Source organism: Ailuropoda melanoleuca, chromosome 2, assembly GCF_002007445.2.
Source record: "Ailuropoda melanoleuca isolate Jingjing chromosome 2, ASM200744v2, whole genome shotgun sequence".
NCBI classification, from domain to species: Eukaryota; Metazoa; Chordata; class Mammalia; order Carnivora; family Ursidae; genus Ailuropoda; species Ailuropoda melanoleuca.
This window is the reverse complement of record NC_048219.1, coordinates 198,610,298-198,637,622: the sequence shown is the minus strand read 5'-3', so window position 1 is coordinate 198,637,622 and position 27,325 is coordinate 198,610,298. Positions and strand designations below refer to the sequence as shown.

The 27,325-nt window shown below is 58.7% G+C and overlaps 2 protein-coding genes and 1 long non-coding RNA gene across 9 annotated transcripts; 1 reads left to right on the top strand and 2 right to left on the bottom strand.

Moving 5' to 3' along the window:
* Positions 1–391: 391 nt before the first annotated feature.
* On the bottom strand, positions 392–4,935 carry LOC105239297 (G-protein coupled receptor 35). Its single transcript, XM_011229786.3, has 3 exons — positions 4,775–4,935; positions 2,967–3,261; positions 392–1,901 (listed from the first exon to the last, which is right to left on the bottom strand). The coding sequence occupies exon 3, from the start codon at positions 1,832–1,834 to the stop codon at positions 1,127–1,129; it is 708 nt and encodes a 235-aa protein (XP_011228088.2). The 5' UTR covers positions 1,835–1,901; positions 2,967–3,261; positions 4,775–4,935; the 3' UTR covers positions 392–1,126.
* A 2,407-nt stretch (positions 4,936–7,342) lies between these two features.
* On the bottom strand, positions 7,343–27,251 carry GPR35 (G protein-coupled receptor 35). 7 transcript variants are annotated; one of them, XM_034655548.1, is made up of 4 exons: positions 16,418–16,790; positions 13,503–13,652; positions 8,718–8,780; positions 7,343–8,636 (listed from the first exon to the last, which is right to left on the bottom strand). In XM_034655548.1, exons 2-4 carry the CDS (start codon positions 13,517–13,519, stop codon positions 7,709–7,711), a joined length of 1,008 nt encoding a protein of 335 aa, XP_034511439.1. In that variant the 5' UTR covers positions 13,520–13,652; positions 16,418–16,790; the 3' UTR covers positions 7,343–7,708. The 7 variants fall into 7 exon arrangements, with proteins under 7 accessions (XP_034511439.1, XP_034511436.1, XP_034511437.1 ...); XM_034655545.1 differs by lacking the exon at positions 16,418–16,790 and adding an exon at positions 13,031–13,174 and having other exon boundaries at positions 13,503–13,635; XM_034655546.1 differs by lacking the exon at positions 13,503–13,652 and having other exon boundaries at positions 16,419–17,032.
* On the top strand, positions 13,183–18,234 carry LOC117801180. The gene is made up of 3 exons (XR_004623706.1): positions 13,183–13,538; positions 13,840–14,207; positions 17,214–18,234. It is a non-coding gene; the product is annotated as an uncharacterized LOC117801180 (long non-coding RNA).
* Positions 27,252–27,325: the final 74 nt, after the last annotated feature.

The following is a 27,325-nucleotide window of genomic DNA, read 5'->3' as shown; positions in this document are numbered from 1 at the left end:
AGGACAGGACAGCTGCTGGAGCAGCGGCCACGGGCAGTGATGCCACTGTCAGCCTTGGCCACACAAATGGCCTCTCCAGGGGCCCGCCGATTGGCCATCCTTGACGGAACGAGTGTGTGTGGGGTGGGGAGGAGAGGCTGCCAGTGGTGCTGGGAGGTGTGACATGTTGGCGGAACAAGGGGTCCCAAGAAGCACCCCAAAGTTAAGGACCGGGCCTCTCTGATGCTCTTCAGGAACACAGGTGAACATTTTTACAAAGGAGTGTCTTTACACTAATTAGCGCTGTCTCTGTAAACGTCCCTCTGCTTAGAGCCTGGCGTCCTGCAGCCCTGGGATCTAGGGGGCTCTGTCTGCAGTGTGTCATAGGCATGAAGAGACTTCAGAACTCTGATAGATTTTGGTGTCTGATTGTAATCTATAGGTGACACAGAAAAATGCGATTTTTTAAAACACCCTCCCCAGTGCTTGCCAGGGAGTGCCACCTGTGTGCTCAGAGAGTCCTTCCCTTCCTGAGCACCCGCAGGGGAGGAGCACAGAGGTCGGAGGTCAGTCTAGCCTAGGTCAGGGTCACACTGTATCCTGGAGCTTGAGGGCTGGTGTTGGGGGAGGGGGCGCACGCTGCGAAGGAAGCAGCCCAGGGGCCAAGCCAGCAGCGCTGGGTGAGGAGAGACCTGGTGGTCATCTGGTGGTGACCCTTTCATCCCTTGCTTAAATTCGACTTGCTGAGTGATAGCCCGCGTCCCCAGGACTCATAAATCCAAAGTCACGCTGTGAGCAGGGAGGCTACTTCTCGTAGGTGCCGTGGAGGAGGGGAAAGAGCTGCCTTGCGGGGGGTCTGTGGGGCCCTGTGCGGCCCCCTCTGCATTGCTCTCCGTAGCCACTGCCCCGCGGACACCCCCGTCAGAGTGGTCCCCCGCAGGAGCGCCCCGCATCCGTCCCCGGAAAGGCCAGGGCATTCGGAGGATGGCCCCCACCTCTTCCTGGAATTCTGTGGCCACAAAATAGTAGCTGATGGCATCCAGGCAGCAGTTGGCGTTGGCCACGCGGGCGGTCACCCGCACGAAGTCAGTGACGTGCTGGATGGTGGGGTCGGCTGCCTCGGTCCACTTGGCCACGAGCTTGGCCATCAAGGCCACGTGCAGTGGGAGAAAACAGAGCACGAAGGTGGCCAGGTTGGCGGCCACGACACGGAGGGCTTTGAGGGTGCGGCCGGCCTCCTGGGGCGGAGCAGGGGCCAGAGCACTTGCCCGGAGCAGAAGCTGAGGACCAGCAGTAAGAGGAGGAAGGAGAGCAGGGAGAAGGCAAGGGTCCTGGCGTCCCGGGTGTGGCACCTCCCGAAGCAGAGATTCTCGTCCGCAGGCAGCAGGGACGCCCACAGGGCCACAGCCCCAGAGACCAGCAGCCAGAGGGCCAGGCAGGCGAGGGCGGCCCGGTGGGGGCTGCGCCAGGCCCGAGTGCGCAGGGGGAAGCGCGGGGCGGAGTAGCGGTCCACGGCGATGGCCGTGAGGAGGCCCGTGCTCACGTAGGTGTTGACGTCGTAGAGGCTCTGTAGGACCCCGCACAGAGGACCGTCGCGCGCCCCCTGCTCCTGGTCCAGCGTGTGCAGGGCTCCGGGCAGGCTCAGCAGCAGCAGGAAGGCGGCCGCCACCAGGTTGGCCATGTAGACGCGGGTCTCCGTCCACCTGCGCAGGCGGCAGCAGAACACCCAGAGCCCGAGGCCGTTGAGGGGCAGCCCCAGCGCCAGGATGAGGTACATGGAGACGCTGGTAACCTGGGGCAGGGCGCGCCTGTCTGTGTCTGCTGTGCAGTTACCAGGGCTGTAACTGGGGGCCATGGCGCACAGCCTGGCAGCCGGTGGGAAGCAGTGGGAGCCCCGGCGGTGCAGGGGTGAGCAGCTTCGCCTGGGGGCACGGAGGGAAACGCTGCTGCTGTGGTCTCTCCCCTCCTCCTTTACCTCCCTGCTCTCTGTCGCCCTCCCCCTCTCCCCCATCTCTTCCCCCACTTCCGGTAACAGCCCCAAGGGCTCCCTCTCTTGACTACAAGAGACTCCACTGAGGCCACCTCCCCCTCCCCACCCAGAGGAACTGTTTTCCAGGATGTGGGCGATGGGCCCTGCCACGGAAGGGGGCTCTGTGGGGCCTCCTCTCTGGCCTTCTCCCCCAGGGGCTTTAGCTCAGCCCAAGACCTTTGCCACTTTACTGTCCCCCCGACCCCCGACATCCTGTGGCCCTGTCCAAGGACCATCAGCCCATGGCCCACGGAGTGGGGCCCCCATACTCCTCTGGCAGGGGCCACGGGCCAGTCTGCAGGGAAGGAGCAACCCCAGCCCACCAGGAGAGCTGTGGGATCAGCAGGCTGACCCTGTCTTCTCTCCTGACCCTCTCTGTCAGTCTCCCTGCTTCTGTGTCTGTGTCTCTCCCTCTCCCCAGCCACCCCCCTCTGCCCTCACTCTCACTGTCCACCCTCCTCCTTGGGGCCCCTTTTCCCCTCCCTCCCACCACAGGCTCTCCCCCTACACCACCTCATCTCCTCCATTCTCTCTCCTCCTCCTTCTCTAACTCTGTCCCCCATTGTCCCCCCGTCTCCCTCTCTGTCCTCCCGTCTCTACCTCTGTCCCCCACTGTCCCCCCACTGTCTCCCCATCTCTGTCCCCCGTCTCTACCTCTGTCCCCCACTGTCCCCCCCACTGTCTCCCCATTGCTATCCCCCTGGCTCTATCTTGTCCCCCACAACTGCCCCCCCAACTGTCTTACCCCAGACAGAAGCTAACTGTCCCCTCAGCCTTTGCCCTACGCCTGCTTCAGCTTACAGCTTGGCACTCTCCTCTCATGGGAAGCCCAGGGCCAGATGCAGGCCAGCCTGGGGCCCTGCTCCTGGGAGCCCTTTGTGGTGGCCAGCAGGGTGAGGACAGGACAGGGCTCATTGGAGGGGACAGCAGGGGGACACTGGGCTTGAGGTGGACTCACCAGTCTTGGATGGCTGAAGCCTCAGGGAGCTGGGCTGGGCCACTCTCTGCACAGCTGGCCTGCTGAGGCTGCGCGCTGGCCCCAAGACCGTGATCACCGCCTTTGTGCTCCCTGTGAGCGGGTGTGGTCACGTGTCTGAGGGTGTCTGGCAGGTGGGTGCCACTTCTCAGCGTCCCCGTCTCTGGTCCCCGCGTGCCTGGCTCCCGCTGTGTCTGCCTGCTGCTCGAGATGCCGCGCACGACGTTGCTTCCTGACCACAGCCCTGGCCATGTCCGCAGCTGCCTGGGGTTCAGGGCTGGAGAGCGAGAGCACATCCAGCCTGCAGTGACCGGCATCCCACGCTCGGCGGAGGAGGGCCTGCGTGCGGCTTCCAGGAGGCCTGTTTGGCCAGGTGGTGCCCCCCACCTGTGCGCATCCATGATCGGCACCGGCTGGGGAGACCGCGGACAGGAAGCCTGGAGAACACGGAGACCCTTGGCCGCAGCCTCCACCCCCCCAGCCTCGGGGATCTGCAGCTTGGGGGGGCCCCCCCGTCCTGACCCAGGCACACGCTGCCTGCCCTTCCTGCCGGATCTGACAGCACAAGGCCCCTGCGGGCTTGCCTTCAGCAAGTGACGCAGGGCCTCAGAGGCAGTGTGTCCGTAGTAACCCTGCGTGGCCAGCTGCGCGGTGTGCTCCGTGCAGAGCACCCACGGGCACGGAAGCTGCTCCCTCGGCCCGTCCCGCTTTGCTAGCTCCCTTTTGGGTGGGGTTCCCCAGACACTCCCCGGGAAACCCCTGCGTGCAAGCCTCCATCTCAGAGACTTCTGGAAGCCACCCCGATGCAGGGGTGTGTTTCTGGGCACCCTGCCCTCGGCCATGCCAGCAGCCCCAGGGAGAGGGTCGGGGGCTGGGGCGGCGGAGGGTTTGCTCCACCAGAATCTGGCCTGACCACCTGCAGGAGGAAGGGAGCCAGAGGAAACTGAGTCCTGCCCCCCTGCTCAGGAAAGCCTGGAGGAAAGCAAGGGGGTGTGGGGGAGCACATCCTCCCGTGAATCATGGGACAGCACATCCTGTGAAGATGCGGGTGTGCTGGGGGCCGGCGCTTAGGTGTGACGGGGGCTCTGAGAGCGGGGCAAGGACACCCCTCGCTCTGAGAGGCGTGTGGTCCCAGCCCTGCGGGGGCGGGGGGGTGGTCTCTTGGTCGTCAGTGTCATTTCTACCCTCCTGTGTGGGAGCAGGAAGACCTTTGCTGCCGGGGGCAGGGGCGGTCCATCCGCCCACACGAATCGGAGAGGCCAGCGCACGCTCCCCTGTGTGGGTTTTGCGTGTGAGACTCAGGGGGCCGTTATCTGGATGGTCACTTGCGGGATGTGGGCAGTAGTTTCCTGAAGTACTGACCTTCCAGTCAGATCGACGATGCATTCCGCTGCCCCCCTCTGGGTGCCCCAAACTCTGCGCTGTGTCTGTGGGGGGCTGAGCTGGAGCCGGGCAGCAGCCCCCACACCCTGTACCCAGTTCCCCAGACCCCACAGCACCCCACTCGCTCCGGCACTACCTCTGGTTGATACACCCTTGCCCCGTAGAAGATGGACACGTTTTCTTAGGAGAAGTTTCTCCGGGACACCTCAACAGGTGGGTCCCCGAGGACAGGAGACCAAGCGAAGCTCTGCCCACTGATGGCTGGCCTCCGCCCTCAGACTACCTTCTCCCGAGACCAGCTGCAGCCGGGCTTCAACCCCCAGGAGGGACAGGAAGGGCCTTCACGGAGAAGCAGACTGCCCCAGAAGAGAGAGCCACAGACACCGGACATCGGCCGGATGACGTACAGACATTAGGAATCAAGTGACACGGCCTCCCCAGGAGCTCCTTCGCTCTGTGTGGAGATTTCTGCGTCTCGCCCAGCTCTCTGCTCAGAAGCGGCCTGGTCCTGGCAGTTCTCTGGGTCCCTCCCTGTCGTGGCGCTGCACTCTGCAGCCACCCAGACGTGTCTGCGCCTCAGAGATCGCAGATGCCACCACTGCCTGGGAGGAAGCTCACACTTCCTCTGGCTGCTGCCAAGCCCTCACCAGACTGTACCCTCCAGAACCTCTCCCAGGTGACTCTGGCATGCTCCAGAACAGTGTCCCCAGCCAGATAAAATACCCTAGGTGTAATCCTAGCAGAGGGAGAATGAGCCAGTGTCTTCCCACATTCTGGGCCCTATACTCCTGTTGATGCAGCCTCAAAGTGAATCTGCTTTCAGATGCCTGTTGCTTGCTAATTAACGGTGAGTCCAGTCCTGATCAATGTGCCAGACTGCCCTCTGAGCCCTCTGGGCCAGGCTGGGGGGTGTTAGGGAGAGGCTCTTCCCCTTGGTCTGGCCCAGCCCAAGGCCTCTCACAGTGTGTGGGCCATGATTAGTGCTCAGAAGTCAGTTCTTTGGATGCTTAACATCTGTGATTTTGCCTCGGCTCCTTTTCTTGTTCCTTCAGGAATGTTGTGAAAGTCCAGCCGCCTGCACTTGCTGGGAGCCAGGAGAGGCCTAAGGGACGGGGAGTACACACACCCCCCTCCCACCCACAGACTGGGGCCAGCAAGGTGGAGCAGTGGGGCACCCCTCAGGAGGCTGGTGTCCTTGGAGCATGGCAGGCCACCCCCACCACCCAGCAGCACCAGCGCTGCCCCCAGGACACCCCGTAGAGGTCTCCCCTGCCCGCCCTCACTTTCTCTGCCCCTGCGAGGACAGCCCTGGCGAGCACATGCAGGAGCAGGGCCAGGCTCAGCCCCAGCCTGGGCGGGTAGCGCTGCTCGCTGAGCCCAGAGCGAGGTTCAGAATTCTTAACACAAGGCTCTAGGAAGCGACTGTCACCTGGCCTGTCATCCTTTGTCCAAAGCTCTGCTCCTCCGCCGCTGCCCTACACTGGCCTCAGGGCATCCCCTCCTCGGTTCCACAGTGCAGAGCGGGGCGCAGGGGGCAAAGCTGAGTCCCAGACCCTATTCTGCCTCTCTCCCTGGATCCCCAAACCTGGCCAAGGTCAGCACTGGACGTCTACATCCAGCCCTGGCTCGCTGCTCAGCCCAGTGGCCATCCCACCCCACAGTGAGAAACCTTCTCTGGACTCCGTGGACACTTGGAAATGGAGGGTCAGGGCAGTGGAGTCTGGGAACTGTCTGCTTGGCCACACCCCCGGAAGGGCAGGGTTGATGAGGGTCAGGGTGCCAGGTGTGGGGGGTGCTAACCGTTGGAAGACGAGGGTGGGGAGCACTGGATGGGGTGAGGGGCGTGGGGAGTCGTGGGGAGCCTGAATGAGGCTGGGGCTCCTAGTCCCAGGGCCGGTGCCTGTGTCTGGGGGCATGGGGCTGGGGTGCAGGATGGGGGCAACAGAGGGAGGTGGTCTGCCTGCATGGGGTCCACCGCAGCCTTGGGCTTGCTCGCACCTGCCCTGCGTTTCCCTCGGCCCTGCTCCACTGGCCATTCCCGGCCATCTTTATGCCTTCTCGGGACAGAATGCAGCCTGGCCCGGCCCTGGTGCACGTCAGTGGGCAGGGTAGGCACTACCCTGGTGACGAAGGGCGGGGGTCCCCAGCGGTGGGGGGGAGCATCTGAGCCCCAGGATAGGACAGCAGCGGGTTCAAGCTGCACAAGTCCCCTGAGTGCCCCACCCCCACGCAGAGATCCCCTGAGTGTGGACCCCTCTCAGCAGGCCCCCTGGCCCCGGACCTGAGGACTACATCGGCCGCAGGCCCCTGAGGCCAGGACATGGCTGCCATTCTGGCTCTGGGCACGCAGGCAGAAAACAGGACAGGGAAGCTGTTTGTGCCCAGGGATGCAGGCGGGTTGGGGTTTGAACCCAAGCCCAGCTTGGACCGGCACCACAGGGGGCCTCTAGAAGGCTCCGATGGTTCCAGCCTGAGTGTGGATGCCCGGCCCATGCAGGGAGGCTGAGGGGAGGTGGGTACAGCCCACACCAGCCTGGGCATCCACACTCCTGCCTGGGGGGTATCCAGGCCCTGCGACCACGAGGCAGGGTCCTCCAGCTGCCCTGAAGAAGCACGAGGGGAGTGGGCCCCCTCAACAGACCTTGACCACTTCCTCACTGCCCCCCAGCCCACCCCCAACCTAGTGCAGCTGTCAGCCCCTACAGGGGGTCGAGGGGTCCTGACCCTTCCTTGGCAGGAAGAAAGCAGGCTATGAGACTTTAGCTTGCCCTTCCGGGAGTTGCAAATAGCCCCCGCCAGACCTGCAGATGTCTGGCAGTGGGGTGGGGTGGGAAGCAGTTGGGGGCTGCAGGAGAGCCCCCAAGTGGAGAGCCCTTGAGAGCCATCTAGGAAGACAGCCCAGCCTCCCACCGTGAGGGTGTGTGCAGCATGTGTGCACGCACACGCATGCACACGCACACGCGCACACACGTACAGCCCTGACAGGGCCAGGCCCAGCCCTGGGGGACAGCTTTATTCCAGGCCCACTGCGGCCTCACAGCACAGAGGAAGCATCCACCCAAGTACCCCAGGGGTACCAGACTCTGGGCGCTCCAGGTGTTGGCCCCATCCCAGGGCACCTGGGGTTGGCCTCACTCAGGCCTCAGTCCTCCTGCCCTGGTCCCGATCCTCTTCCATCCCAGGGGTCAGGGTGACACCGCCACAGGGTCCGTGCCCGGGCCCTCTCTGCCCTGCCAGGCCCCTGGAGCGTGTCCGGGAGCCGCAGGCAGTTCAGGGATCCCCCAGCAGGCAGGACCTCCCAGAGAGCCTGGGACCTGGCCCACGTGCCCACGGCTCATCTCCTAGGCAAGGGTCACACAGAGAGAGTTCTGGTTCCTGCGGGCCTTGCCAGTGGGCACCGAGGCCAGCGAAGACGCCTCCTGGAACTCCTTGGCCGTGACGTAGTAGCAGACGGCGTCCAGACAGCAGTTGGCATCTGAGAGCTTGCCCGTGACGAGGAGCGCGTGGCAGACGGCAGGGGTGCTCAGGCTCGTGGCCGCTCGCACCATCAGCACCACGTGAAAGGGCAGGAAGCAGACCACGAACACGGCCAGGTTCGCCCAGACCATGCGGATGGCCCTCCGCGTCGCTTCCGCCTGGTCTGGGCTGGCAGTCGGCCTCTGGCCCAGGGCGGTGGCCACCCTCACGGAGCACAAGACCAGCACGGGCAGTGGCAGGAAGAAGCCCAGCAGTGAGAAGACCATGGTGTTGGCGCTTTGCCGGGAGACGTTCGAGAAGCAGAAGCCGCCCTCCCGCACCCCCAGGGCCCAGCGAAGCCCCAGCGAGCTGGCCACCAGCACCCAGAGCGCCGCGCACACGGCCGCAGCCTGGCGCGGGGAGCGGAGCCCCCGGGCGCGCAGCGGGTGCCGCACAGCCACGTAGCGGTCCACGGCGATGGCCGTGACCAGGCTGATGCTCATGTACCTGTTGGCCAGGTAGACGCCCTGGGAGAGCTGGCAGAAGAGCGTGTCTGCGGCCCTCGCCTGCAGGGAGCGCAGGAAGAAGGGCAGGGCGCAGAGCAGGCAGAAGTCGGCCGCCGCCAGGTTGACCATGTAGACGCGGGTCTCCGTCCACCGCCGCATGCGGCAGCAGAACACCCAGAGCGCCAGGCCGTTGAGCAGCAGGCCCAGCCCCAGCAGCACCGCCGTGTATGTGGAGAGGACGTTCCTGACCGAGGGGGGCCAGGTGAGCTCTTCGGCCAGACAGGTGCTGTTGTTCATGGTCCTGCCGCTGCGGGCGAGAAGCAGGGGATGAGGAGGGCAGGCAGGGAAGGGGAGCGGCTGGCAGGGGGGCTGCTGAGGCCCCACACACCTCTGGCCAGGGATGCAGGAGGTGAGCCGCCACCCCACATGCAGGAGCCCCAGACTCACCTTCCTAAAGAAAATCATAGAAATCATCAGGAGCTCCAAGGCACCTTCCTGGCCAAACCCAAACCCCTGCCCACTAGACCGAGTGGGAAAACCAAAGCTCTCAGAGGCCCCGGGGTGGGGGTGGGGGTGGGGGCAAGGTCACACCGTGAGGTGGCCTAGGGATGGAACGAGATCCCCTTCCCCCCTCCTGAGCCCTCCCGGCCTGGGACTTGTCTGCTGCTGCGCAGAAAGAGGGCGGGAGGAGCTCACTGTCCATTGGCTGGTGGCCAGTGGTACCAGCACTCAGACCCCAAGGGCCCCCGCAATGCTGAGGGGGGCCCCCTCTACCCTCCTCATACCTGGCCGCAGGAAGTGCTGACCTATGACCCCCAACCACACCTCAGCAAGGTAGTCGGCCATCTCCCCCAGGCCACTCCTGTCGGCAGAGGGCCAGGCGGCAGGGGCTGTGGCTCAGGACGGCTCCCCAGGCAAGCCCAGAACTCTGGTGTCCCCCCATCCTCTCCCTGAGGCCTAGTGGTCAGGATGCCCCAAGCAGCACCCTCCCTCCGAGTGCCCGCCTACCCCAGTCCTCTGCCCTGGGGTCCCACTTGGAAGGGTCCCTTGAGCCCTCTGTGGTCAGAGCCTTGAGGGCAGCCCTGCCCCTCAGCAGCTCAGAGCAGGCCTCCGGGTGGCCCTGGGTGTCCGCCCCCATCACCATGAAGGCCACCATAAGGCCTCACCCTCCACCAGCCATGCAGTCCCCTCACTCCCCCGGACACGCTCCAGGACACGACCCAGGAGTCAGGGTGGACTTGGTCAGGGGTCTGACACCCATGGCGTGGCCCCTGATCCAGGGATTGGACTTTGGATTCGCCCTGAGCTGGGAGAGCCTCAGGCTCCCCAGCATAAGGGGGCACTGGTGTCATGCACGTGGGATCATGGGGCACCTGCATGTGTGGTCCATGTGCCGTGTGTGGCACAGGAAACACACCCACCACGCCCCCCACCTTGGTTCCCCTGGCTGGGCGGGGGTGGGCACGGTGGGAGAGGCCGCCCTCCCCCCAGGAGCACCAGGCCCTCTGCGGGCTCCCTGCCCTCTAGGAGTGGTGTGGAAGGGAGGGTTCCTGGGAGGGTTCTGCTCCCCTGCCTCCTCCCCCCACAGGAAGGGAAGAAATACTCAGAATGATTAGGTGCCTGGGGCTGGCTGGGGGGAAGGCAGCTCGTTTCCTCTGCAGCAGGCCCCTGGGGACCTCCAGGCCACAGCCCATTAGGGAAGCAGGAGCATAGATTTCAGCTGGAAACAGAAATATTCTGCCAAATTATCCCATTTCATCTCTTTTGAACTTTAGAACGGCACACTTGCCAGCAATTAGAGGTTTATGAAACTTCCACTGCGTGCGACGGCCCTGCACAGCACTAATGATGCACTTTTTTTTTTTTTTAAAGGATTCTGCTTTTCAATCTGTTCTGTGGCACCCAGGTTCTGAGGCCCCTCAGACCACAAGCCAGCCAGGCTCCACTGACCCCCCAGAACGCACCAGAACCAACCACGGGGATCCTCCCTCCTTGCCTGCCCCGCCCTCGCCACTGCAGCCCACCCAGAAACACGGTGACTGCTGGGCAGACTCTGTCGAGGTCCCCCGGCAGCCCCGAATCCTCAGAAGCGGCCGGGACACGCGTGATTGTGCGGAATCCGGGGCCTTCGGTGCCGCCGGTCCCCGCTCTCCCCACCTGCGCTGGGTCCAGGGCCGGTCCCTTCCGCCGTGGGCAGCAGTGCTGGTGGCCGTGGGCTGGGGGTCCGGTCACACACACCTGGGAGTGTGACTTGCACGCTAGCCTCCGTGTGGCCCGGGGAGAGGACGCAAACTTTGCAGGGTGTTGAGGGCACACACTGTGATTGTGAAGCCTCGCCCAGCTCAGAAGTCCTGCCCCAGGGTCCAGCCCAAATGGCATGGGGCCCCCAGAAGCCGTGGGGGTCAGCACATGCCCCTGCCTGTGTCTGGCCCTGGCACGGGGATCTGTGTCCAGGACAGCGACCTCAGCGGGTCTCCTGCTCAGATGCCAGGCCTGTCACCTCCAATGGCCACTCTGCGGCCACTGCCCTGATGGCTAGGGCTCCACGGTCGCCCAGGGAGCGCTCAGTAGCCGGAGGCTCTGAGTTTCCCGCAGGGAAGGCTGGTGGGGAGGGGTAGCAACACCTCAGAGCACGACCTCCTTCCAGATGCTGAGATCAGTCAGCTTCCCCACCACGTGGAAAGGTGCCCTCAGCTCTGCGCTGAAGGACCTCTGCAATGACCTGAAGGAAGCCCGTGGTCGCCGTGCGGCACATAGACCCCTGCAGCGGGAAGTCGGGTGTAGAGCGGGCTGTGGACCCCAGATGCCTGAGCACTGTAGAGGCCTCCGGAGCCGGGACCCCACCCAACAAATCCTGCAGGATCCAGGATGGCTGCATGTGAGTGAGACGGAAGTGTCACAGGACAAGTCCCCAGAGCAGGAACACGGCCCTCAGACACTTTGTATTCTGGTTTCTCAAATCCTGGTCACGGCCCACAAAGTGGGTTTCAGAGTCTCAAACGAGATGGGAGTCCGGGCCCCAGACGATACCCGGAGTTACTCTGCATTTGCTGCCCATGCTGGATGCCCCCCACACTCAGGGAACAGGGTGCCCCTTTCCAGATCATCCTCCCCACAGAGCTCCTCCATCAGGATGCTCCCCTGAGGTTCCAGACCCCATCACGCTCACCCCTTCTGAGACCTTCCATCACCCTCTCAGCCCCCTGAGACCCTCCATCACACCCTCTGAGATCCCCCTTAACACCCTCACCCCCTCTGAGCTCCCTGGCTCCAGGGCTCGTACTGATGGAAATCAGCCTCAGTTTCCCCAGCTGAGCTGTCTGCCCTGCACACCTGTGCAGGTATCTGAGGGGAACGTGGGGCTGGCCTGCCCCTCTACACCCCGCTCAAGGCAGGCAGGGAAGAGGGCTGGCGGACAACGCAGAGTGGGGGTGCTGGGGTCTGCCCCCTGTGTCAGCTCAGGGCTGCCTGGGCCCGTTTCTGGGAGAGGAAGTGGGAGCCAGCACCGCCTTCCTAGACAGAGAACCAGCATGTTTGGTGAGAGGGAGCGTCCTAGAAACAGCCCAAGAGAGCAAGACCACACCACTCTTCCCCACCTACCAGCTCCGGAGAGTGAGGGGACGGCCCGGCTGGGCCCCCAGTGGCTGCGGGGTGGTGTCCCCTGCTCCAGGGCCAGCATCCTGGCAGGGAGGCCACGTGCGCAGGCACCCCCCACCACTGGTCACCCACCAACATGTGGAGACTTCCCCAGACAGGTGACTTCCTGCCACTCTGCTCCTCCCTCCCCTCCCCCCAGCTGGGCCTCCTCAGGCCCACCTCCTTAGAAGCAGGATCTCCAGACTAGGCCTCCCCCTGCCCCACCCCCTGCTCCTCCAGGCCTTCTGGCCGTCCCCCCACTTAGCTCCATGCACTTGTGGGCAGGGACCCCGACACCTCCGCGTGGGCCCCGCTGTCCACCCCAGCATCTCTCCCTGCACAGGCTTCAAGGGGCAAGGGAGAGCTCCCACCACCCCTGCCCATTCAGGGGTAGAAACTGAAGCCCAGAGGAGGAAGTGTCTGGGCGGCACCCCCCAAATCCCGCCACCAAGGCCCCCTGCCCAGAGGCCTCTGACGAGGGGTCTTCTCTCCACCCTTCCCCACAACGGCAGCCCCAGGCACATCCTTCCAGGCCCCAGCCTGACAGAAGTCCCAGCAGGGCTCCCCACCCAGCGTGGCTCCCCCTTCTCTCCCTGCCTCTCTGTCCGTCTCTGGCGTCCCCACCCGTTTCTAGCACCCCACTCGGCCTGGTTTCCCTGATAGAATTTCTCATGAATTAAAGTAGCCTTCTGTGTACTTCGCTCTTGCTCGCGGCTGGGACCCCTGCTCTCAGCCACGTCCGTGCGGGGCACACAGGAAGGCCTCATGAAGCTGCTAACCAGCTGGCAGGGGTCCTGAGGGGAGCATGCGGGGGGCTGGGGCCTCTCCCTCAAGGCCCACGGCATCCCCACGGCCACGCAGGGCAGGCTCCAGGTTCCAGACCAGGTCCATCCTGTTGCGGCTGGGCCGCCGCAGACCCCCGTCACAAGCCTCTGCAGAGCAGGCCGTGCGCCGCCCCCACTGGAGTGCCTGCGAGCCTCCCCCAGGCTGCGCTCCGCGCTCAGCAGACCTGCTCTCTGGCCGCCACCCCCTGCTGGACTCCCTGCGCCCTCTCCTGCTTCGCACCTGCAGAGCCCGCGTGGCCGCCATGTGCGGAGGATCCTTCTCGCCTCTTCCTCCTGGTCCTCCGCCCCTCTCGTTGGGGCTGGAGGACACAGGGCTACTCTGCTGTGACAAAATACGCATCACTGCCCCGTGGAGCTGAGCCTTCTAGGGAAATGAGCGGGGGAGGCTGAGTCACTCCACGAGGCTGCTGGATGTGGCCCAGGGGCCGGCCCAGGAAACGTCCAGACTCTGGCCACTCCAGCCCTCCCCCAGCTGCCCTCCTGTGGTGAGAACGATGCCCCCGCCCATCTGGGTCAAATGAGGAAACACAGTGCCTAGGAAGAGGGCAGAGGGCCCTGAGGACACCGGGCAGTGCAGCCTTGACCCACCCAGGGTCGACTCCCCAAGCTAAAATGTGCGTCCACTCTGACCTCACTCTACTCTCTAGTCTGCTCCCTCTTCGCCCCCACCCTTGGGGTCCCCGCCTGGGCACCTTGCTGGACACGGCATGACGAGGCAGACTACCCAGGTGGGTGCGCACAGAGAGGGACATGCGCTCCCATCGACTCCCGAATCCCGGGGGTTCGCAGAGGGCAGGCTAGGACCAGAGGCTTCTTGGAGGAGGCGGCCCTTGAGCTGGGCCTGGAAGGAGGGAGGAGGTGGAGATGGGGAGGGTTTTCCGGAAGGTGGAAGGGTGCCAGCGGGGCAGGGGAGGAACACGCTAGCCTGGAGGAGGAGCGGGAGGGAAGCAGCTTCCCTCCCACGACCTGAGGCGCACAGCAGGCGGCAGGGCGGCTGGACGTCTGCTCTGACACAGGGCCTTTCTCCAGGTGGGGCGGAGCCGGAGCTGAGCCCCGAGAGCTGCCCAAGTGGCCGCCAGTCAAAGACGGCATCGGAGCACGGTTCATCCTCATGACTGGGTGAGATGCTCGGGCGGAGGCCAGGGCCTCCTTTGCCCCACCCTGGCCCCAGCCCTGCCCCAGGCACCTGGTGGATGGAACCAGCGAGGCCTCCGGAACCTGGGCTCAGCCACAGTCTAGACTATGTGCAGACTGGAGCAGAGAGAGGACCCAAACTTCTGTGGCCACCACCACCATGGACAATTTCTGTTCTCTTCCCAGAAACCGGGTCTGGGAAACTACCCCTCCCTGTCACTGGTCTGGCCAAAAGCCAGATGAGGAGGACGGCGGGTGTCTGTGTGTGTGTGTGTGTGTGTGTGTGTGTGTGTGTGTGAGAGAGAGAGAGAGAGAGAGGGATGGGGAATGTCAAGGGGGAGGGGTCGGGGGGGGCCAGTCCCACCTGCCATCCATCCCCTGAGGATCCCTCCCCTCCTCAGCAGGGTGGCCCTGCCTGGGGCCCACAGGTGGCCACACTCTCCTGCTCTTCCTCAGACCCTTTCACCCCTGTCCAGCCTCCTCTTGACACGCGAGCTCCTCCTCACTCTTGGGAGGCTAGTGTCCTTCCCATGCACAGGAAAATGAGGGCCCCTCACATGGAAACACTCTGAACTCCTCCCCAAACCTGACCCCTGCCGGCCTGTCCCTAGGTCAATCCCAGGCACTGCCCCCCATTAGGAGGGCTTCTTCTCTCCCACTATCCCCTGGCCCTGGGGTCTTCCCGTAGCGTTCAGACCCAGCCCAACTTCCCGGAGGGAGGGAAGGTCACACCTTCCTGTCCCTTTGGCCCTCTCCCCTCTGGCATTTACCCTGTACCCCAGGAAATGGCTGGGGTGCAGGGAAGGCCAAGGATAAGAGCCCCCCCCCCCAGCCTCCAGCCAAAGCCCCAGGCCCAAGCTCGTGGAGCACAGCCTCTGAGGGGCGCTGGAGGATGGCCGCCCTGTTTCCGGAAGCTGGCACGCACGTCTGTGGGGCAGGAAGAGCCTTGCGGTCGTTTGTTTGGACCACCAGCTCTGACACTCCCTGACCTCTGGACCTCTCATGCTATCTGTGACATGAGAGCAGCACACGCCAGGACCGACACGGAGATGGAGGGTCTAGGACAGAACTCCGGAGCCCCTGAGTCCTGGGGTGGGCAGCCCTGGCTCTGGCCATCCAGTGCTCCCGGCCTTGCTCTCTGTGCTTCCCTTCAGCACCCCTCAGAAATCTTCCCCCTGGAGCCCCTTCTTCCAGCTTCACCCTGCACCCAGGAAGGCTCTGCTGGGCTGCCTGAGACCCTGCAGCACTGGACAGAGGGTCTGGTCAAGCCAGGCGCTCAGATACCACATCCACAGTCCTTTCCAGACGGAGATTGGCCCAAGAAAGGTGGGGAGGGGGCTTTGCCAGAAGGGAGAAGCCACCACAGGACAAGGGACACTGGACAACTTAGGGACGTGAGGGCATCTTGAGGGAGTCCTGAGGGGTCCTGAAGGGGCCTTGAGGGGGTCCTGAGGGGTTTTGAGGGGTCCCCAGGTCCTGAGGGGGTCCTGGGGTCCTGAGGGCATCCTGAGGGGATCCGAAGGAGGTCCTGAGGGATCCCTAGGTCCTGAGGTGGTCCTGGGGTCTGAGGGTCCTGAGGGGTCATGGAGTCCCGAGGGCATCCTGAAGGGGTCCTGAGGGCATCCTGAGGGGGTCCTGAGGGGGCCTGAGGTTGCCTGAAGTCCTGAGGGGTCCTGAGGGGTACCCAGTTCCTGAGGTGGTCCTGGGGTCCTGAGGGTCCTGAGGGGTCCCCAGGTACTGAGGGGGTCCTGAGGGCATCCTGAGGGGGTCCTAAGGGGTCCCAAGGTCCTGAGGTGGTCCTGAGGGCATCCTGAGGGTACTGAGGAGGTCCTGAAGGCCCGAGGGGTCCCCAGGTTCTGAGGGGGTCCTGAGAAGGTCCTGAGGGGTTCCCAGGTCCTGAGAGCGTTCTGAGGGGTACCCAAGTCCTGAGGGCTTTCTGAGGGGTCCTGAGGGGGCCCTGAGGTCTTGCTGTCCTTGGCTGCTCCCACTTATGGCATCCTAGGTCATGTCACAGGGGTGGGCAGCATGGGAAGAGGGATCTGAGGGGTGCATGGGGGGCTGCTGTCCTGTCCTCCCACCCCCCCAGCCTCGCAGACACACACAGGCTTAGCGTGGGAGCACCCTGGGCACTGCCCTTCCCTGTCCCTCCTCATGCCTATCCCATCCCCTTCAGGAGCAGCAGGGCGCAGCCTCCTCCAGCCTCTGCCCTTGGACAGTCAGGGACCAGGGCTCGGGGCAGCTGTCCTCCCACCTCCCACCCCCTCTGCTTGTGCTCAGCTGCGCCTTTTGCCCCCAGCTGGAAGATGCCTCAGGGCATCTGGACACCCGCAGATGACAGATGTGTCCCCATCTGCGGGCTGCCACACCCGACACACCGCACCCTCATCCAGCAGGGCGGGCCGCTGCTCCGGGGAGCAGGTGCTGGCCCACGGCTGACCCCAGGGTCCCCAGCAGCCGCAGGATGGCTCACTCACCCCGGACAGCTGCTGCTCCCCTCTTCCTGGGCTGGCTCCTCAAGGGGCTGTGCTCTGGCCTCTGCTGCTCCCTGGAGCCCCTCTGGGACCCCGCCAAGCAGTGGCGGTGGGGGTGGGTGGTGGGTGCCGCTCCAGCCACAGGTTCCTCCCAGCTGCTTTCCGCTTTTGCTGCCCCTGAATTGCTCCCTTGCTCTGACAGACCTCCTTCCCCTTTCTCTGCCCGGGGAGCTCTCTGACTGCAAGGCTGGCTGCTGGCCCCATGCCAGGTCCCATGCCTGCTCTCACGCCTGGGGATGCTGCCTTCGAGCGCCACCCTGCTTTGGTCCTCGGGGGCAGCAGAGACAGCGGTCCTGGAGCCTGCCTGCGGAGCCGTCCCCCCTCACCGCGCCCACCTCCCTAGGAGGGCTCCTCTTCCAGGCGCTCATCCCTGCGCAAGAGCCTGACAAGACTCCCACGGCCGGGCCCCCAGGCTGAGAATGAGATGGGCAGAGAGCAGCAGCTCACCCCTGACTTTCAGGCTGGGGATGAAGCCCGAGAAGGGCGATCTCCTTGGAAAGGGGCACGTGTCTTCAGGAGGGAAGGGGTTTCTCCTGCCCCCCACCCCCCCACACCCCGCTCCAAAGACAGCTGGCCTCCCGCCTGGGCTCCTCTGAGCCAGTCTGTCTGCGGTGGCCCCAAGAGGAGGCTTGCTCTACCAGCGCCCCAGATGCCCAGGCCGGGGTCCTCAGCTTCCCCTAGCGAACACTGCTGAGCATTCCCGGCTAGTCCTGTGTGCTTCCCCTTGTCCCTCCCCAGGACCACATCCTTTAAAGGTTGGGCAAGACGCCAACGGATAGAGATAGGAACGGATTCACAGAAGAGGAACCATGAGATGGAGACGGTTCACTGGAGACCTAAAAAGATGCTCAGCGTCTTCATAAAATGAGAACTTGAGATTAAAAGCGTGCTACGGCACGATTTGTCCCGGTCAGATGAGCTGAATCCCAGCGCCTGACAGCCATCTATGGGGGAAACATCCTCAGATATCATTTGTTGGTATTTAACATGATCCAAACCCCAGTAGAGGGGACCTGGAAATCCTGCAAAATTAGAGATGCCTTGCCCTTTGGCCCAGTAATCCCACTTCCAGGAATCTTGCCACAGACAGACCAGCCAAGCGAGGAAGAGGAGACTGGAGAGGCTATTCCCTGCCGGGCGGTAGACTAGCACAACCTGGAAACCACTCAGATGTCTGTCCAGGGGGCCCTGCGTGCGTGAAATGCTTGTACACTCCATGGGGCACCGGGGGGTTGTAAAAAGGAAGGAGAAATATTCTATATACTACTAAACGGTTTTTTTCCAGGATAGATTGCTAGGGGAAAAAAAGCATTGATGTGTAATTATTTATAGCACCAGTAGCTTCTATCTTTACAAATGGAGGGATAAGCCATTAAATTTGTTTTAAATTAAATTATTACCTACAGGGAGCAGGCGGGAAGGAGGTGAAGGGAGACTGGAATAGAAACTATTATATCTTGATTTGTAGATTTGGCTTTAGAGCCATGTAAATATTTATGTAATTACTAAGTTAAATTACATTTTTAAAGGAAAATTTTTAAACTTGAAAGCAAGATAAAACCAATTAACTTGCACTAGCACCTGGCAGCATAATCCTAGCAAACTCTTCAAAGTTTAAAATCAGTATTTGACTATGTATCTACATAGCCTGAGTGTGAAATGAATGTCAAAAATGTTTCATTTTCTGTAATCATTTCCCAAATAACGTTAAAACATAGTTTCATTTGTACATCTGCATAACCCAAGGATTTTTATGGTACATAAGAGCATCTTAAACTGTTTTCAGTAATCATGCTATTGATGTTGGTATTGTTATTTTGGGATTATTGTGTTGTGGGATACAGCAAATTAATCGTTATGCTGGGCATTGTTGAAGTTTGTGGTGTGGGATAAAGGAGACGCAGACGTATTTTCAATAAGGTTCAGCGAAAAGCATGCAGATGCGAATTTGAGTGAATAGCATCCGTAAGTACTCGTACTCTGTCGTATCTTAAAAAGAAAAGTTAGTATCTTAGTTCTGTCCACCGACAAGACCTAAAAACAAGAACCCCAAGCGCCCAGATTTTGGTCTCTAGATACCATTTCCCTTGAGGAGAAAGAGGGGCGCATGAAGGCAGTGGGCGTTTGTAGGGCTGGGTCAGGAAACGTACAGAATAGGCCTGGAATCGTTTTTCATCCTAGAGAACAAAGCAGTTCAAGACTCTTGGCCAATGTCTAAAGGATTCAGAAGTTTTTTTTTTTTTTTTTAAAGATTTTATTTATTTATTTGACAGAGATAGAGACAGCCAGCGAGAGAGGGAACACAAGCAGGGGGAGCGGGAGAGGAAGAAGCAGGCTCACAGCGGAGGAGCCTGATGTGGGGCTCGGTCCCAGGACCCCGGGATCACGCCCTGAGCCGAAGGCAGACGCGTAACAGCTGTGCCACCCAGGTGCCCCTAAAGGACTCAGAAGTTAACGCAAGTTCACTCCCACTGGCCAAACACGAGATGCTTGAATGTGATAGGAGAACCACTTCCGTGAACTGGAACACAAGAAAGTGCTTAAATCCATGACTTTGCAATTTTACTTGACACACAAACAACCAGTCCCTTCATGAAGTGGCCGCCCACAAGCAAAAAAAATCACACCTGAACTTGGTTAAGCCCCTGGAGCTCACTCCGGGGACAAGAGCCAGAGAGGGCATGGAACAGGGTCCGTGACACCCCAGGGGCGCAAGCAGCAAACTCCGGTCTGTGGGCCCCTCTGCAGGGCTGGGCATCAAAAGCAAGAGTGAAGAGCGAAGAGAAAGAGATGAAGGAGAAACCTGTCACTTAAGAGACTCGAGCACACGTCAGTCAGTGGAGGGCGTGGACTTCATTTGGATCCTGTCGAGCTGCTGGGGTCCGCGGCCCATTAGGGTGCCGAGCCACACTGCAAGTCACCATCAAGTGTCATAGCAGAGTCCGGAGACCAAAGAAAGGCAAAGGCCTTTCAGTGTTCCATTTGCCCATGGATACACGAGACAAGAGTCCGACCAGCCTGCAGACAGAGCAGGAGGACAGGGCAGCAGACGAGGCAAGAGTCCCACCTGCGTATGGTGCGGGGGGATCAGGGGCAGTGGGGCAAGGCTGGGAGTAGAAAGCACCGAGTCAGAGTGGGAAAAGAGCCTCAGCCACCTCCCAACACCCGGCGGATGAAACCCATTCCGTGTGGGACTCGGAGCTCGGGGCCATCTGCTCTGGCCTGGAGAGCTGAGGCCTCCTCAGAACTGGGGGTGCTGGGCTGCCTCCACCACCCACCTGGGCAGCAGCCTCCACACCACCAGCTCCAAACCTGCACTGCACAGGGGGGGAACGAAGTCCCGGGGGGGCAGGGACTGGCTCAGGGGTGCTGGGAGCACACAGAGGAGAGAACTGGAATGCTCAGCACGGGCTCGTCCCAGCACGAAGTTTAGGATGCAGCCCGCACCGGACCAGAGGCCGGGGAAGGAGCAGTGAGGGACTTGAGCTGACCCTCAGACATGGGTGGGCTACGGAGGGCAGGAGGGCCACAGAGGTGGGGAGGAGGGGGACAGTCTGGTGTGAGGGTGATTGGAGCGGGGGAGAGGGAGGATAGTGGGCCCCTCCACGGCTGGGGTTGGGTGCCTGGCTGGAGGGGAGGGGAGGTCAGGGGGTGGGCAGGGTAGGGCTGTGTTAGGGTAGGGTTAGAGCCACGCATTAAGGAGCCATAGAGCAAACTTGATTTTTTACTTGATACTTGCTCACTTTAAAAATCTGGAGTTCAAGGCTCTTTTTCCAGAATCTTCTCTGCTTTGTGACCAGAGAAAAACTCTAAAGGCCTGGTAGACACAGGAAGCCATTTTAGATTTCTTTTTAGACTTAGAAAGAAATCAGGCTTTGGTTCAAACCAAAAGCCCGATTTGCAGCCCACCGTGCACTCGTTGTACACCTGCTTGTAAGTGTCTGAAAGGAAAACCATCTTGTCCTTGCGACACTGATCGGTGCTCCTACTCCCTGCGTTCCTTGACAGCAGAACTCCCGACTCCTGCCTGTGTGCTAATCTATAATCTTTTGAGCTTTAACAAGATGTAAACAGTTTGTAACCCTGTTAAAACTGCTCGCTCTCTGGAGCCCTTTCTTCCCTGTGAGGGCACATTTCCTGGGCAGCTGTCCTAATCTGGGCTCAAATAAAACTTTCTTACTTCTAGAGATTCTAAAGGTGTGTTCATTTTGCACTGACATTCCTCCCTCCCCCCCTTCTCTCTCACACACACGCACACGCGCACAGTTTTGTGGTCCATGCTCTCACATCCACTCCCCCTCCCCTGGAACACCCCACCTCGGCTCTCTCCTCCCCCGCTGCCCGTCTTGCAGGCCCACCCGCAGCAGACCACCCCCCAGCAGCTTCACCCGCACGCACCTGTCCACTTTGACTTCCCCCAGCACGTATTTGCTGAGCACACCCCAGCCAGGCGCTGAGCTGCCTGGGTCAGCCACCTCCTCTAGGTCAGAGGCAGCGACAGCGACAGCTGCCAGCGGGGTGGGGCTTATTCTTGCAGGAAGTCACACTAAGGGTTGTGGAAAGCCACACTGTCTGGCAGCCAGAGGCACGGTCTGACTGAGAGACCGGACCTCCTCCGTGGGCCCAGGCGTCTGCCGAGCCGTGCTAGCAGAGCGTGTGATGGCTCTGGTCTCAGACCCTCCTGAAGGAGGTGTCCTGGCGCAGACTCTCGCCCCTCAAGCGCCCGCAGTGCTTGGCCCGAGGGCTGGGTCCCAGCACGGTCAGCCCGCCGACCCCGGCAGGCACCCAACAGGCCTCATCTTACTTGACTCCCAGCAGCATGTGGCAGAGTTGTTCATTTTTAAGTGTTCTAATAAAATATTCGCTAGGTCTAAGTGTCCAGTCATGTACACATTCACAAATTAAAGAGTAGCATCTCCACTGACCTCCGAGGGCCCCTGCATCCTGCCCAAATTCTGAAACCCTCCCACAGCGACTCCCGGGGCGAGCCACCGAGCCACTGCCTTTTTGGCTCCAAGGTGGCTCACTTGCCTTGTTCTGTTCCTTCCTCTCTTGCCTCTGCCTTCACACCTCTGCTGTTCTCCACTTGGGTCCCTACATTGGGGCTCATGGGGCTTGGCTCTAGACCCTTTTCTTGCCCCGACACACACTGCCCACAAGCAGATTCCTCCACTCCCGCTGGTTCAGCACTCACCCTTACATCCACGACCCGGCTGCCGGCTCCAGCCCAGGCCTCTGGACCAGGCGTGCAACTGCCTCCCCGTCATCTTCTCTTGGATGCCTTACAAGGACCTCCAGGACACTTGACCAGAACTGACAGCAACCCCCTTCGCCAACACCTCCTGCTCTAACACTGATCTTCCTTCAGAGTTCCCCATCTCCGAGAAGGAGCCTCCTTGCTCCCCAGACATTTGACTACCGTTCTTGACACTCAATTTCCCATTCCCTTCCTTTCCCCCTCCTTTCTACATCCAGTCATCAGTGAGTTAAATATGCATATTGTAAACCCAATAGCAACCACTGAAAAAAGAGTTATAATAAATAAGCCAATAGAGGAGATAAATGGAATATGAAACAAGACATTCAATTCAAAAGAGGGAGGAAAAAGGTACAAAGAAAAGATGAGATAAATAGAAGACAAATGAGAGATGGTAGATTTAACCCAACCATATCAACACTTTCATTAAATGTAGTTGGTCTAATGCTCCAATTCAAAGGCAACAACTTTCAAACTGGATTAAAGAAGCAAGAAATGATAATCTACTGTCTAAGTGATGCATACTTTAAACATAAAGGTAGGTTAAAAGTAAACAAAATGAGAGAATGGAAAAAGATAGAAAATGCAAACACTAATTTCAAGAAAGTTGGAATGGGTAAATTAATATCAAAGTTGACTTCAATACAGGAAATAAGGGACATTTCTTTGATAAAAGGGTCAACTTGTCAAGAATGTCTGACAGTTCTAGAGATTAAAAATATGTGAGGTAAATTAATAGAACTAGTGGATGAATAGAGAAATCCACAACAATGTTGGGTTACTTTGACCCATCTCTCCTCAGTAACAGAGAAAACTGATGGGGATACAGCTGACATGAACAACGTCAATCAGCTTATCCAAGCTGATACTTAGAGAACAGTGTGCCCAACAACAGCAGAATATGTATTCTTTTCAAGTACACGTGTGAACATTCTCTGAAACAGGCCATACGTTAGGCCGCAAAATAAGTCTCAATACAACTGAAAGGAATTAAATCATATAGAGTATATTCTCTAAATACGACACAACTAAATTAGAAATAAATAGCAAAAAGATATATAAGATATCTAAAGAGTGCCCAAATATTTGGAACTTAAACACATAATTATAATTAACTCAAGGATCAAGTAAGTAACAAAAGAGAAACTAGGAAATATTTTGAACTAAATGATAATGAAAACACAACTTACCAATATTTGCAAGATAAGGCTAATGCAATGTTTTGAGGAAAATTTATAGCTTTGAGTGCTTATATTAGAAAAGAGAAAAGGTCTAAAATCATTGATCTAAGATTCTACTTTGGGAACCTAGGAGAAAAACAACAATAAATTAAACCCAAGTAAGTAGAAGAAAGAAAATAAGAAAAAGTGGAAATTTAATATAATACAAAAGATAACACAGATAAAACCAATAAAATGAAAGGGTTTTTTTTTTTGTTTGTTTGTTTGTTTTGTTTTGTATTGTTTTTTTGAGAAGACCAGTGAACCTGATAAGCCTCTGGCTAGACTGATCAAGGTAAAAAACACTCCACAAATTACTAATATCAGGAATGAAAGAGAAGGCATCAAGATCCTACAGACATTAGAAGAATAATAAAAGAACATTATTAACAACTTCATGCAAATATATTTGAAAACTCAGTTGAAAAGCACAAATTTCTTAAAAGTCACAACTTGCCAAAATTTGTACAAGAAATATAAAATTTGAATAGTCTATATCTATTTTTTTAGTCTATATCTACTAAAGTTGTTGAATTCATAATTTAATACCTTTCCACAAAGAAAACTCATGACCCGTGCCCACCTGTCCACTGGTGAATTCTATCAAACATTTAAGAATAAAATAATATCAGTTCTAAATACTTTCAGAAAATAAAGAAGGAGAACACTTATCACTTATTTTCAAAGGCAAGCTTAACCCTCATTCCAAAACTGGACAAAGATATTACAAGAAAAGAAAATAAAGATCAAATCATGCATGGACACAGATGCAAAAATCCTTAATACAATATTAACCAACCAAATCCAGGAATATATAAAACAAATACATCACAAACAAGTATCCCAGGAATGTAAGGTTTATTTTAACATTACAGTGTCAGCCAATATAACTGACTACATTAATAAAATAAAGGGGAGTATTCATATAATCCTCTCAATAGATGCAAAAAATCATTTGATAAAATTCAACATCTGTTTATGATAGAAACTCTCAGCAAACTAGGAATAGAAGGAAATTGCCTCAGTCTGACAAAGGGCATCTACAGAAAAAAAATCATACCTAATAGCAAAAGACTAAATGCTTTCCCACTGTGATCAGAAACAAGGAAATTGGCTCTCACCACTTTTATTCAGAATGGTAATGGAGGTCCTGGCCAGCAGAAATAAGGCAAGGAAAGATGCATTCAGATAAGAGAGAAACGGAACTTTGTTTTCACATATGATGTAATTGTGTATGTAGAAAATCCTAAGAAATTTGCCAAAAACAACAAAACAAAAAACCCCCCCAAAACCAAAACAACCCAACCCCAAAACTATGAACTAATAAGTGAATTAGCAAGGTTATAGAACACAAAATTAATAAACAAAAAAATGTATTCCTACAGACTGGCAACAAACAACTGGAAAAACGAAACCCAAAATACAATATCATTTGCAAGTGTCAAAAAACAAAATAGTTAAGAACTGTAAAATGTCTATGCTCAAAGCTACAAAATCTTGCTGAGAGAAATTAAAGAAGACCTCTCCAAAAATGGATAGGTATACCATGTTAATGGATTGGAAGGGATCAATTCTTCTCATGTTAATCTATGTGACTGATCTAACGAACAGTGCATCAAACGTCATGTTCTACTGTTTTGCCTCCTAACTACACCTCAACTTTGACCTCTTCTCTCTGCCTCTACTACCTCCCACCGGCCAGGGCCCCGTCATCTTCCCTTGATGTCTGCAACAGCGTGCTACTTGGTCCTCTCTGCATCCAGAGACTTTGACCAGAGAGACATGTCAAATATACACACATCAGACCCTGCTTAAAACTGTGCAGTGGCTCCCTACCACCCAAGGCATAAGACCCAAGCTCCTTAAATGGACCCCAAGACCCTTACCTCCCTTTCCAGCCTCAGCTCCTGCCACATTTTCTGAGCCTACTCCCCACAGAGAGCTTCTTTCCATGCCCTAAGGGTGCCCGGCTCCTCTGCCAGCCCCTGCCCTGCACTGCTAGCCCCAGGCTGGTCAAGAACCACCCCTGTGTGTCACCTATCCCCCATCATCAGGATTATCCACATGACCTGTGTGCAGACAGTCCTCCCTAATGGACTGTGCATGCCTCAAGGGCAGGGGTCCTGGGCTTCTTGGCCACATCATAGCACCCCCACGTGCTCACAGAGGGTCTTCAGAATGAAGGAACAGGGAGTAGAGAGTGGTATGTTGATGCTGATGGGTCTTCTCCTTGGGGCTTGGCAGATGACGGATGAGAGCACATCAATCGGATCACGGACACACACACATATGTCATGGTGCCCCAACATCACACTTGTGCAGGCCCCAGGAAAACACATGGGGCCAGGGCTGACCCCTGACAGAGCAGCCAGCCCAGCCCAAGCCAGGGCTGTCTCCTTGTCTATGAGCCTCTCCTCCTGGGTGATTTGTGAACGGCCAGGCAGCTGAGGATGGGTGCAGCCTGAGCCCTGGCCCTGAGTGTGGGGGGAGGGTGGACATAGGATGGGGGGTGCTTTAGGCAACCGTGCACACGCACGGTGACTAAACCTCCATGCCCTGTGTCCCCCAGGACCTGAGTGAGCAGGCGCCCAGGCCAGATGTGAGACCACCGTCTGTGCCGACACAGCTGGCACTTGCTGGGAATCAGAGGAGCAGCCAGGGTCCCAGCCAGGGCCCTGGATCTCGGGTCCCCTGGGCAGGGACTGGGCCCAAGCTGCAGAGCTGAGTACTCCTGGGGATTGGAAGGCCCAGCCTGCCCCTTAAAGCTCATTCTCAAAACCAGCAAAGAGCATCTCCTTGATGGAGCAGCCACATCCAAGGCCTTGTGTTGGGGTCCCCCAAACCCCAAAGCATCCTCCCCAAAAAAGTGACTCTTGCGTTCATTTTGAAAGGCAGTAAATTTAGCTTCCATCTTTTAAATATTAGAGGCGAAAAAAAATCTAGTAAGACGAAATGACACAGACATGAGACACTGAGCAAGAAAGAAATGATTATTAATGGAGAGACAGAGACAGACAGGAAGGGGCCTGGAGCATCTGAGAACCTTGCCCCAGCCTGGCTGGTACTCACCCAGCTCCATCCTGCCTCTCGCCCAGGAAGCCCTGCCCCGGCCAGGCCCCTCCCTGACCACACGCTCAGGGCACCAGGATCTTGATACTCACCCCAGAACCCCTGCCACCCCCAAGGCTGACCCAGGCCAAGGGGAAGGGGCAGGTGAGGCCGATGAGAGCAGACCCAGGCCCAGGACTGGGCAGGACACGGCTCCCACGGGGAGGGCACAGCTCACCTGTCTGAATCAGGACGAGCCAAGCTGGTATCTACCCCATAGGCCGGGCCAGGCCAAGGCCTCCAGGGCAAAGCAGAAAGCTGGAGCCCGGACATGGGGCACACTGAGTGTGGCCAGAGCCCGGACCCATTTTCTGCGAGAGCACTGAAGCCCGGAGAATGCAAGCTATTTCTGGAGGTCACTGGGCCAGGAGGCGGCGCCGCCGAGGGGAACCAGGCAGCCACTGAGGATGCCTTGGGGGCAAGGTCAGGGGAAGGAGCGATATGAAGGAATGACGAGGCTGGCACAGACCGGGGGCTGCTGGCCAGGAGGGTACACGTGCTGGGGCACATGCTCTGCCTCTTCCAGCATAGCGGCCACGGCCTGTGCCCCGTTGCCCCTGCCGTGTTCCGGAAGCCCTGCTTAGCCAGTGGGTGGCTGCCTACTCCAGGCTGCCTTTCCATCTGCAGAGGCTGCAGATCCTGGAGGCCCTACCCCATCCTCCACTGGACCCCAGAGACCCGGTCACAGGGTCACAGAGAGGGCCACTCACACAGCAGCACCAGCTTCTGATCCTGCCTCCGCCATGGAAAGGCCAGCCCCTGCCTTCTCGAGGCATCCTGCCCCTTTGTGAAGGGGCCTGTGCCACAGCCCCCTGCTGTCCTTTGGACGGGTGGCACATTAGCTGGACACCCCGGATGACGGTGACAGCATGGCACTGGTGAGTCGGAGAAGCGGGAGGTGGTGGGAGAGAGGCCTGGCTGAGATCAGGGCCCACTGCGTCCAACTGGTTAGGGGCCCAGAGGCCTGAAGGGATGCTTCCTCCCACATGAGGAGCAAATGGCTGCACCTGGCAGCTCCAGGCACCAGGGGGGTAAGGCCCAGCATGGACAGGGAGGAGGACATGACTGGCGCAAGCTGGCTCTCTTGGGCTGCTTCCTCTGCTCCTGTACCGGGACAGTGCCCACTCCTACCCGGCCCTCCAAGCCTGTCCACACCCGCTGCCTCCTCCCCAGCCCAGCCCCGCCTGCCTCACAGGCCAGTTGGGCCCATCCAGAGGCCGCAGTCACGCCCAGTGCATGGGCAGCTGGGCGGAGGGCCCCCGGGG

What these genes read in the sequence shown, in the direction of transcription:
- LOC105239297 (XM_011229786.3), bottom strand. Translation starts at nt 1,834, where the DNA reads ATGGCCCCCAGTTACAGCCCTGGTAACTGCACAGCAGACACAGACAGG.
- GPR35 (XM_034655548.1), bottom strand. An exon ending in TCCTGCATCCCTGGCCAGAG is followed by an intron (nt 8,637 to 8,717) that starts GTGTGTGGGGCC and finishes TCTCGCCCGCAG; the next exon opens with CGGCAGGACCATGAACAACA.